Source organism: Panicum virgatum, chromosome 8K, assembly GCF_016808335.1.
Source record: "Panicum virgatum strain AP13 chromosome 8K, P.virgatum_v5, whole genome shotgun sequence".
In the NCBI taxonomy this organism is placed as follows: domain Eukaryota; kingdom Viridiplantae; phylum Streptophyta; class Magnoliopsida; order Poales; family Poaceae; genus Panicum; species Panicum virgatum.
In genome coordinates this window covers 29,208,190-29,220,568 of record NC_053143.1, presented here as the reverse complement: position 1 = coordinate 29,220,568, position 12,379 = coordinate 29,208,190, and the positions used below count along the sequence as shown (strand labels likewise).

Here is a 12,379-nt window from a genome sequence, read left to right as displayed (position 1 = left end):
GCATGAACACACTTGCTCGAACTCGCGCAGATGATGGTAGGGATTTTCACAATCCCTTCCCTGAACAAAGGCTATGTAGCCTGACTCGAGTTCATAGCTAGCAGAAAGAATTAGGTCAGCAGAGGGTGCTGGCTCATAGAACTCGCTCTTGGGTGAAGAGAGCTGTAAAAGGGATAGCTGCTCCATGGGTAGCGGGGATTGAGGTAGAATCAAGGAAAAAGAAAAAAAGAAGATACCAGGACGACTGAGTCCGTAGATAATGTAGCTACCATTCCCCGGCAACGGCGCCAGAAAGTTTGTTGGTATTTTGCAACGTCACGAATAAAACTGTAAGCGCACGGATACCGCTGTAGCTTTCACCCAAGAGTATTTCAGGGTATCGTATCCACTGAGGAACATGAGTATGCTATCTACGGGTTCAGGCTCATCCAAGGACACACACGCCGGTGTGGAGAAGACAGAAGAGAGGACTTTCTATATCTAGAATCTATGCCTCGAAGAATACTTCGAGCTAAAGGTATCGACCGACTTATACAAGCCGGTAGCTCCAATATGTACTCTATCCAATATCCGAACGTGGAGGATTACTAGGGCTCGAACATGGCTGTCACCACCTGCCGGCTACCTCTACAAATTGTGGGACAATCAGACAACTGAGTGGTATAGTCCAGCCTAGACACCACGTCTACATCTTTCCTTACTAACCTTAGCCCTGGCCAAGACTACCCTTTTCTATCCGGGGTCTTAAGCTAAGATCAAATGCTACTCGCTAGCATACACATCAACTAATATAAGGCAGAGATGATAACTTGCGATCTAAACTCTAATTTCAAATAAACAAACAAAAAAAGTCTCGAACACTTACAACCGAATAAGCATCCGTTGAGGTACAAGCGGAGAGGAGTGCCGACAGACCCGGCACTTCCCCCGACTCCTCCTCACTCTCCTCCTCTTCTTCTACACCTCCTAGTCTACCTAAGCATCTAGGATGAAGGCCTCAAGCTCCAAGGGAGAAGGGTGAGTTGAGAGGGTGAGATGTGTGTGTGTGTGTTCCTCGACCCCCCCCCTTTGTATTTATAAGAGGGAGCCAGGAGGTGAGCTGCAGCCGAACCTCATCAAACCGCCATTAGCAGCCAATGGGAGACCTCCAGTGGAACCTAAAGGCGGTGCGGCCCACGGGTAGGTCGGCCGTCCTCCCAATGGGCCCACCGACCTTGCCTTTTGGCCTGTGGGTTGCTTCCTGGGCCCACTTGTCAACGGCATGGGGTTTGTCTTTTATCATGTCGGTTTCTTGCTCTGGTGGGCCCTATACTCCATATTCTGACATGTGTCGTGTCCTGATTTGGCGGAACATCGTGTCTTGGATTAAACCACACCATTATGCTGCAAAATTATCTCAAAATCACCTGCACACATTCTAGAACATCATCTGTGGAATTTGTTAGTAAATAAATCTATCCTAGCATTTATTCCACATTTTGGTTCCTTTTTGTGCAGGAGTTGACGGTCGAAATTGGTCGTTAGTGACCGTCAACAAGGACTGAATTCAATGACATGTAGACCGCATCGGAATCCCCTAGCCAGAACGCAGAAAATGAGAGCATGCCATCGCCAAGGTCCGTCTACAAGTCCCCTCTGCCCAATCTTGAGAAATGAGTTCAAAGCCAACATGCCCAAATGGTCGGAATCCCCTATTTCACTTTCAAACGAAATCCATTCCGGCTTAGCCTTAGCAAGCCCCCAAAACACCTTGTCCTTTGGTGCAATACTCACCCAATTCACGGCATGGGATCCAAAACTAATGTTTTGTGGCGCTTCTTACCGTTTTGTTACTGCACGAAAGTCAGTGCAAAACATGCTGAACTCGTGCTATTAATGCACAAGTTCCTACTACGAAGTTGCCTTCGATTTGCAACGAACGCACCCCCGATCCACTATATTGGACCCAAAACTCTATGTTTTGATTTTTCAAATGACAAAAATGCATTCCTAAATCACGAAGGTACCTACTGTTAGGATAGTCGCCATAGTGAATGTCGAAGGATTTCTCCAGCCGGGTGGCGGATTGCACCCGCCTAATCCTATGTGCAGGATGAGCTTGGGGACAGCCAAGGAATGCTCGATCTAGAGGCGTATGAACACGAAAAGCACACAAGGATTTAGAGTGGTTCGGGCCGCCGGAGCGTAATACCCTACGACTACTGTGAGTTGTATTGCCAGAGCTTAGAGAGTGCTGTATGAGAGCTTGCTAGAACCCTGGGCTTGAGCGAGAGTGTGGAGGAGGAGAGAGACCTGGAAGAAGTCCCGAGAACTTGTGTCTGTGTGAACCTGTCATCCTACCGTGCGTGATCTCCCTTTTATATGACCAAGGGGAGCACGTACACTGAGCGGGGCCCGACATGTGGACCCGGTGATATATTATCTTACAACGTACAAATTTTCTGACCAGGCGTGGTCTTGAACTGTCCTGTCGGAGTAGAGTCTAGCCTTTGCAGCCGTGCGTCGAGGTCATGATGAAGCGCCGAACTACCGACCCAGTCCACTGTAGCAGCGTGCACTGTTGCTCCAGTCAGTAACTGATCATCATGACTCGTCGCCCATGCGCGCGGTGCTGAGTCTTTAATGCTTGCCTTGGTAACTGACGAGCCGCCTCGGTAACTGGCGGGCTTACCGTGTTGTCATTCGTGCCAGTCCAACCCGTCAGAGGGCGGCCCATGCCCTGCTCTGGCAGCGCACGCCTCAACCATCATCATTTAATGCGGCAGGAGGGCTGGCTTCAGGCGGAAGACTCGATTCTGTGGGACACATGGTGGCACCGGACCCAGGGGTCAGCGGCCGCGCCCACAGGGGGACGTGGCGGCTCTGGACCCCTGCCCGAGCGGGGAGCGGAGGTCCGGAGGTCCGCACCTATGGGACACGTGGCGGCATCGGACCTGGGGGTCGGCGGCCGCGCCCACAGGGGCACGTGGCGGCTCCGGACCCCTGCCCGAGCGGGGAGCGGAGGTCCCGAGGCTTGCGCCTGGCTAGCTTGATGACTCAGGCCTCCTGGAGGTCCGGCTTCCACTTGTAGAGGCCCAGGTCCGGCCCGCGGAGGTTCGGGACCTGTCCGCGGGGGTCCGGGCCCGTGGTCCGTGGCTGCCGCTCCTGAGCGCCTTCGTCCTTGTCTTGTAGGAGAGGGTACCCCTATCTGAGTGTACCGACAGTGAAAAAACATCAAAAGGGGTATTTGTGTGAAACTTCAACAGTATCTTGCTAAACTGTTAGCCATTCTGCAATCTCCTCGACTGCTCCCTACAACTTCAAAGACTGCAAGTTCTCATCATGATCAATTACTGGATATGTTTACCAGGAAATAGTTTCTGCATTGGAAAGAATGAAAGATGCATGCACAAAATGCATTCCAGTCCCCAAGTCCCAACCAAGTGTCCAAGCCTCTAGGGATCTTCAGTCATCTAGTATTATCTTTCACTATAGGAACAATGGATCTAATGTTCCCCTGCCTGGCCTAATTCATCATGCACACAAGGAAATGTCCAAACTGTGAATATATAAAAGGTCCTAAACAGAGCCATAAGAATAACACATATATAAACTGCATCTAGCCTATTGAGGAAAATGACAAGTATTGCTAGGCCCATCCCTGTCACTGGATCTACCTCTTCAATCAGGCCACCAACAAGAGTTCAAGAAGCAGCATGATGAGGGGGCCCAAGTGCCCAATGCAAGGCATGCGCCCACAGAAGGCTATCAACTAATGTGTCCATAACACAGCAATCACATCTTGATGCAAACCATACATTAAGTTCATATACATTCACAGTCCTTTTCCCCTTTATAGACTGACACATACAACCCATTCAGGTAACATGATGAATAAACATTTAAGAATTTTGTAGGAGGCAAGCACTTGAACATAAGTACATAACATGCTCAATATACTCACTATGCTTGATTTTTTTTTGAGGAAACAATATGCTTGATATTGACCAGCCAACAGATCCTGACTTTATCTCTCTTATTTCTCTCTCTATAACTCCAGCACCAAATCTGCATCCAGTCAGAGAGAAGAGATGTTCAGTCAGTGAAGTACAAGCAGGCAGGCTGCATCAGATACAGTAAAAACGAATTGATAGCTTCTGAAGATTCTTTGCCAATGACAGTATGAAAGTTTCCCTATCAAGGCTGCATTTTGTGACTGCAAATTATTGGTGGGGTTAGGATGACATGCTGTGGTGTCGTTGCAAGGTCTATGGATCGGGAGTTCGAGACGTGGACGGATCAACATGCACTCACATTCAGCGTCGGTCCTGATCCAGTGGCCAGTCTTGCTGCTGTTGAGCTCCTCCTCGTCGACGGTGGGAGAAGTGGCGCCACCGAAGGAGGCGCGGTTGGCGCAGCAGCCGAACCCCGGCGCGTGCTGCTCCTTGCGGCACCGGAGCTTGGGTGACGCCGGCTCGGGCTCGTCGGCGCCACCGCCGCTGCTGCCACGCTTGCGGTTCTTCTTGGTCAGGCTCCTCGCCAGCGCCGTGCTCTCAGGGTACACTTTCCTGTGGAAGATTTGAAGGATCTGCAAATGAGCAAAATGCATCCTTTTTTCAGAACTATTGCAGTGATCGGCATTCTCCTCATTTTGCAGAAATAATCAACAAGAAAAATCAAATAGTACATTTCAGAATGGCATGCACCAATTATATGGACTGTGAATCAAGTGGCATCTGCAAAAGATTCTTCAACTAATTGTCAATAAAAAAGTTCTTCAGAGCTTATCTTATAGGGACTTATATATGATTCATGTGCAGCATCACTATAGAGAAAGAGGCAAAAGGTTCGATGATAAAGATGTCACGGATCAAGGTCTAATTGTTCAATTGGAGGCTAAGGATAACATGACAAGTGCAATGAGCCATAAAGATAACACTGGACAGGAGATTGCAAACAAAACGCCGTGTCAACTCGCTACCCCCACTCCTAACAACGACTTGACTCCTAGCTGGTGTGCCAGATCTGTAACATAAGTCGACATTTCATCGAAAGATTGTCGATTCGGATACGACAGCTCGAGATCTAGAAAAATCTCTCTTGCCCACTTCCTGTTTTGAACATTGACATTGTTTCATTTCAACAAGCACTTGAGGAGCAAGTACTATGCAAAGGAGTAGGATATTCACGTTAGTTGATTTACATGATAAATCCTGTAACTATTTTGCACAAATCAAAAAGACACAATGTTTATAATTACTTTGAATCAAGTAAGCAAAATGAGAAAAAGAAGTTAAATTAAGATCAAGAATTTCTCCACAATTCCCAAACCAGAAACTGATCATACCTTCTGAAACTTGCTCTTGGTCACAGCTGCAATCGCCGGCGCTCCTTCGCCACCGGCGACTTTTCCATCCTTCACCCTCCTCTTCTTCATTATCTTGTGGCCGCCCCCGCCGCCGCCGTCTTTCCCAGATTTCCCGTCGCCACTTTCTCCACCGGCGGCTCCATCCCCGCCGTCCTCGCCCTCCTCGACGGCGACGAGCGCCACCTTCTCGTCGGCGAAGCGCGTGCGCATGAACAGCTCGCCAAGCGAGGTGCGCCGGCCGCCGTTGCTGTCGCGCGGCTGCTCCAGGCGCGACTCGGCGTCGCTCACCGGGGAGCCGAACAGGAAGCCCTGCAGCGGGCAGTCCACGCCCATGACGAAGCTCACCCGAGCCGACGCCACCAGGTCGCTGGCGGAGGTGCCGCTGTTGCGGCCGCCGAGGACCTTCTCCAGCTCGGCGCTCACCACCATGAGGTCGTCCTCCGTGGTGGTGTCGTCGTCCTTCTCGGCGATGGCCTCGACCGCGGCGACAGCCTTCTCGACGACGACCGCGGCCTCTGCCGGCGGCGGCGGAGGAGGGCAGGTGAATGTGGGCGTGACGGCGCCGTCGGCGTCGTCTTCCTCATCCACGTTGTCAGCTTTGTCGTCAGAGTCGGATTCGGCAGCATCAACGTCGACGTCGTACTCATCGTCGTCTGCGTCTGTAGGAACCGCGACAGCAGCGATGCCTAGAGTGCCAATGGTGAGGAGGCCGCTGCCGCCGAAGGTGAAGAGGTCGGCGGCCGGCGGCGAGGGATGGTTGGTGGTGAAGGCGTCATCGGCGAAGTATTCGTTGGTGGCTGCAAGGAAGGTGATGGGGTCCGGCGAGGCCCGTCCGGTGATGCAGTTGCAGGTCCCACCTGCAGTGACACAGTGAATTAGCATCATTGTGTTTTCTAAGTTTTTTTTTTACTTCAAAAAGTTCCTTTACTCTGCTTCTTGGGTACTTGTTGATATCTTAGAAATTGGAAATAGACGAGTTTCAAAATTTATGGAAATTATATCAGTGTGGGTCTTTACTTATAAAGATTATTCTGAATATCTGAATTTCAAACAGTATGATGACCATTATATCCTGATTTTTTGCCAGCTTAAACTAAACTACAAAAATGATTAAAAAACGAGCAGTACCTATATATATCATTTCCAGGTCCAGGGTACCTTTATATAGGACAATGTTGCTATAATGAAATATTATCTAGAATATGATAGGGTTCCTGCTAGTGCTAGAGCTGCAAATTGTTGAGCTAGGCTTAAGCTGGAAAGGAATGGCATGTGCCATGTCCAGTCTAATGTGACAAACATACTGCAGGGATTTCAGGTATCCATACTATTCAAACTTGGCATTATGAAATTAATACGTATGTGTTATTGCTGACATGTGGACCCCAGCAGGGAGTGTATTTTGCATGCACATGCCTGCTTGCCAGTGACAGTTCATAACAATATGGTAAAACTAGCTTCTCCATATTGTGTCCCATACAGACTCCTACGTACTATGTTGTCAGTTCAATATAAGAAGAACGTTTGTGCAAATAAAAAGAGCTGCTATCAATGAAGAAATTAAATAGAGAGAAGTTAGATCGATGTACCTCCACCGTTGTTGAACTCTTTGAACACATCATTACTATTCTGTCGTAACTTCCGGTGCATCCACCCCAGGAGCTGATCACACATGCAAAAAGAATATCACAAGAGGGTGACTGTATTGCCATGTACCAATCGATCTGTTGTTTCTCTAACAACTGTATAATTCTGTCGTCAGATTATACAGAGTTCGATTTTGTCGTAGTGTCAGTAGCAAATCAAACTTTTAGTTTCAGAGGCTGTGTTCCTCTTTGGAGATCGGTGAGGACAGTTACAGAAGAACATATGCTCAAAGTGGTTATAGGATTATAGCTACATTGATCTGATGTATGTATCCAAAAGCCACCACAAGCAAATAGCTGAAGAGAAAATTGAACCATATTCATGGAAGCAGAAATTACTAATTTCCAAATGAAAATCATATTTCGAGAACCATAACTGAATATCAGGCAAGAAGGAACTGAATAGCTTGAAGATGATAATGAACAGCAAGGTAGGGACTGACCTTCATCTTGGAGAGGCTTGTCTAAGCCGGGAGCTGGAGCTGGACGAGGCATTAATAGAAGATGAAGACGGAAGCCGCCAGACGGCCAGAGGCATAACAGGCGGACTGTAGGTAGCTGCAGGAGTGATCCATCAGTCGGCAGATCAGAACATGGGGAAGGCTACAAATGGTCGAGTAGGGGAAGGTCCCATGTAAGCCACAACCTGCGCGACCCTACTTTGTAGCCTTGTGTATGACCTGTTAAAATAAATGCTTACTTTTCTTTTAAACTAAACCTACTTACTGAGGGTGTTTGGTTTGAGGAATGGAACGACTGTACTCTGTCCTGAAATCCACATGCTTCCTAGGGTTATCTGAAGTTTCCTAGGAAAAGATTGTTTCTCTAGAGTTTATTCATGAAGCGTTGGAAAATGTCGATTTTCCTATGAATTTAACTCGTTTCATAGAGAAATATTAGATCTTTTCCTAGGGAAAATATTATTTTCTAGAGAAATATTGGATTGACCACTCTCTGTTTTCAATCTCATCCCCTCGCTCCCCTCTCTCTCTTATCTTCATCTCCTCCCCTCACTCCACCTCTCTCTCTCACGCCCCCCCCCCCCCCCCCGCCATCTCTCTCTCTGTGGGAGGCAGCAAGCGGCGTAGGGGAGCGGCGCGCGGCACGGGGGAGGACTCAATGCTCTTCGCGCCATCCGTGCTCACGGAGGTAGTGTGCGCGCTCGTCCCCACTCTTGCTGCCGCTCTGCCGGAGCACTTTCATTGGCGCCAGCCTGCCGTGCTCCGCCACATCCACATTGGGGCACGGCGTGGACGGCGCCAAGTGGGAGCAGGAGTAGCAGCCCGCTGCCACCCACAGCTAGCCCAACCTCCGTGCTGAGTTCCTTGCCAAGCAGCACAAAGCCGCGATCGCCAGGCTCATCGCTGCGCTATCCATGTCAAGGTCCGCGTCGCGCGCCAAGGGGAGGATCATGACACCGCACAACGACCGCACAACCACGTGGATCCTGGAGACCCGAAAAAGCTGCTCCACCAATGAGGACGGCTTCAGGTGTGGCGCGCTGTGCATGTTCATCCAGGAGCAGTGGCAGCGGCGACACGTGGCGCGGGAGAGCGTTGGTGGCAGCGCGCGGCGTGGAGCACCATGGGACCAACAACGGAGCACGGGGAAAGATGGCGGGGAAGCAAGAGCACAGCCGGCGAGGCCAGGGGCGATTGTTTTTATTTTTTTCTAGACAAGTTCCCTAGGGTTTCTGTTCAAATCGTAGAGCAATCCTTATTTTCGGTCGAATATTTTCCTACAAGTTTATCCCTACCAAATTTTCTAGGGAAATGCTTTCCAAGCATTTTACAACTATTTCCCTAGGGTTTTGGCCCTAGGCAAACAGGTCGATTCCAGTGGTGACTTAACAAAACGCGTCTCATCTCCCATAAACAAACAAATATCTAGTGGAAATAAGAAATATTTTTAGTTATGCCAAATGTGGAGATAATCTCATAATAAAGGTTCCTAACAACGACGACTAATTTGGTGCCTAAAACCAAAGAGCCTTTATAATGACTCCATTGGGTAGCAGTTTGGTACAGCTCCACAGTCCACAAGAGCATGTCACACGTACTGCATCCTCTCTGTCCGTGGTCACTTCACACCTTCAAATCAGCAGGTGTGCGCAGCGGTACTCCTCTGCTTTCCTGCCTGCTTTTCTTCATCTGGTTAATCATTCATCACTCATTTAACAAAAGCAATTGGTAGCTGGTAACGTGTACTTGCAAATTCAATAGGATCTAGCCGTAAAAAAACCTTTATAATGAATGTGAGATGGTGAGTGAACAACTGAACTGAGAGCATCAAGAAAACTTGAGCTAAATGGACGGATCCTCCGTGAGTATATGGACAGATATGTCGCAACAAAAAAGAGCGGAGGAAAATAGCCAGTGACCTATATATTCTGAACGCCGATTAGTGAAGAAAAACAGCTGTTTTATAGAAAAATGGTTTCACCTACATATGAATTTTTGAGGTGATTTGAGATTCATTTATCAAGAAAGAGAGTGGAGAATCGACAGGTTATTGTTCCCACTAGTTAACTGATGGAATGGATTCAAGTGTCAAACAAGAAAAATTAATTTGCTAATGTTAAATAAGGAAGTCTATATTTTTTTCAATATCAAATATGATTGTATATCGTAATATATATATATATATCATAATATATCCAATGATACTCATTTGGTATATAAAATATTATTCGTCTTTTTATAAATTCTTGCCCCCAATAACGTCCATGAGCGATTCATCGAGAAGGGGGACACTACTAGAGAAAGGGCCATAGGCGCTGGTTCAAAATGGCCTTAGGTACTCACTACTGCAAAAACAATTTTTAGGGGCGGGTAAAAACATATTTTTAGGGGTGAATGCGGTATCCGCCTCTAGTTCTCGCAGCTAAAAATACCATTTTCAGGAGCGTGTAATGCACTCGCCCCTAAAAATGATTTTTAGGGGCGGGTCATGACATGACCCATCCTTAAAACTCGATTTCTAGGGGCGGGTCATGACATGGCCGCCCCTACAAATCCTTGTCCAGAAAATTTAAAAGGTTAAAAGAAATTTGAAAACAACAAAAAAAAATATCCTAGCCAACCAGCCACCACTAGCCCTGTAGTGTTAAGCTACGATTTTTTGACAAAATATACACACTTGTATCACCTAGGATTTGAACCACCAACCTCCAGACTCATGCGTACCTTCCTTACCACTACACTACACAACCACTTGTGATTTTATGGGGTGTGCTATTCTTTTATATTAACTCGGAAATTGATTTTTAGGGGCGTGTGAACCATCACCCACCCCTAAAAATATTTTTCTATTTTATTTGAAAATTCATTTAATTATTTACATATAGCAAAATAAATTAAAAAAATGTGAAATCTCTACACTATGATTATTGTGAACTATAGAAGAAAAAAATATGTCAAGTATATTTCAGCGTATATAAAGGTTAAGATTGTGGAAACCTCAAAGTATGACTTAAGTTATATGAAATACTATATAGTTATAGCTATTAGAGAACTTATAATATTTTTTTGGACCACTAGATGACCTTAAATGAAAAAGATATCAACTACAAAGTTTTAAATCTCGTCATTCTCTACGATTTTGATATAAAGTTTGACTTCATTCAAAATCATATGAAAAAGTTATAATTTTTTTTGCGTGAAACCATTTGTAGGGGCGGGCCATGCCATCACCCTCACCTAAAAATGCATTGTAGGAACGGGTGAGTCCATGACCCACCCCTACAAATGTCACTATTTTTAGAGGCGGTTCAAGGCATCATCTGCCCCTAAAAATGCTCTTTTTAGGGGCGGATGACATCATGAACCGCCCCTGGAAATGACACTCATTTTTAGGGGCGGGTGAGGGGGTGACCCGACCCTAAAAATGCTTTTCTAGGGACGGGTCGGATGCTACAGTAACTCCGCTCCATTTGTAGCAACGGGTGCAATTTTGGTTCGTCCATGAAAAAAATCAAGGCGTTCCTACAAATGATTTTTACAGTAGTGACTGGTTGTGAACGCCTAGGACACCGGGTATTTCAACCGGTGCCTATGGCCTCCTCTGGTACCTGGTGAAGGTTCCACCCATTACCAAAGTATTTTTCGTCAAAATATATGAAACCTGGGAAGAGGCGCGTGCGAGCCGTGGCTGGAATTCAAACCCACAACCTCTTGCCTCGCGTGTAGCTACTTTACCATATCACCTATACAACAACTATATATAGTTAAAAGAGAGATATTTTTCTTTTGAAGTAACCCGTGGAGCACATTTAGGTAACACCACCCGGTACTAGATCTCCTTAGGCTCCCATTCACCCTAAAGGTACTAGTTTGAAGAAGAACTAATACTAATGCTTCTTCAAACTGATACTTTTGAGGTGAATCAATGGCTTGTTTTCTACTAGTGGGATAACAGGTCGGTACCTAATGGGAGGACTCCACATCACGGCCTTTGGCGTCACTGCCGCCAACCTGCCGCACATTGTTGAGAAGGAGAGCGACGGGGTGGGAAAGTGGCGTAGGTATTGAGAGATTGCGCAACTAGCACGACATATATAGATGCTCGTCAATTATTCTGTTGCCTAAATGGTGTCGGTTTATAACCGATGGCGAAGAGGATTAAATATATCTTGTAGTGATGCTTAAAAATCTTCAACCTAGTTTAGAATCTACTGTTTTGACATGTAATCTACCCAGATGTCCGTTGTAACATTAATAATACACTCTTGCAACACAAAAGATCAATACTTGCAACATTAGAAACACATATTGAAATGCATCAAACACATCCGAATTTGAAGGGTAAAATTCCCGCCACAACATCATATCTCTATATCATGCAACATCCATTCAAAATCATGCAATATCAAAACAAGGCAACTGCAACATCAAATTTATGAAAGCTGTCTCCACAAAATCAACCTGCAACAAGGACGCTATGGTACCATGAATCTCGACCTCAACACCTCGAATCAAACATTGCAACATTCAAAAAATTTTACAGCAACACCGGTCTCCCCGCCCCCGGATCTCCCGCCAGCAGCCTCGGGCTCCACCACCCTGGAGCCCTCGACAAGCGTGACAGCAGCCGGGGACAGGCAGCTCCAGCATGATGGTACGCTCGGACCACAGGTCGCGTGGCATAACGTAGCATTGGGGCATCCGATCCGCCGCTACGTCTGGGGATAGGCGTCTCCTGCACGGTTGCATGCTCGCCCACCAATCGCACGGAGGTGTGTCGGGACGCGTGGCACCTGGGCCAGCATGTCCACGGTCGGGGATGGTGGCACCACTGCGTGGGTATTAACACAGAATTGCGCTAACACACTCGAACGCACTAGAACGCGCGAACGATCGTCAAAACGATCAACACCTGCGAAACCCCA

General features: G+C 47.2%; 1 protein-coding gene across 1 annotated transcript; it reads right to left on the bottom strand.

The window, feature by feature from the left end:
* Positions 1 to 3,755: 3,755 nt before the first annotated feature.
* LOC120644366 (protein LAZY 1-like) lies at positions 3,756 to 7,626 on the bottom strand. The gene is made up of 5 exons (XM_039920985.1): positions 7,437 to 7,626; positions 6,937 to 7,009; positions 5,327 to 6,204; positions 4,294 to 4,567; positions 3,756 to 4,047 (listed from the first exon to the last, which is right to left on the bottom strand). Exons 1-5 carry the CDS (start codon positions 7,440 to 7,442, stop codon positions 4,028 to 4,030), a joined length of 1,251 nt encoding a protein of 416 aa, XP_039776919.1. The 5' UTR covers positions 7,443 to 7,626; the 3' UTR covers positions 3,756 to 4,027.
* Between the last annotated feature and the right edge of the window lie 4,753 nt (positions 7,627 to 12,379).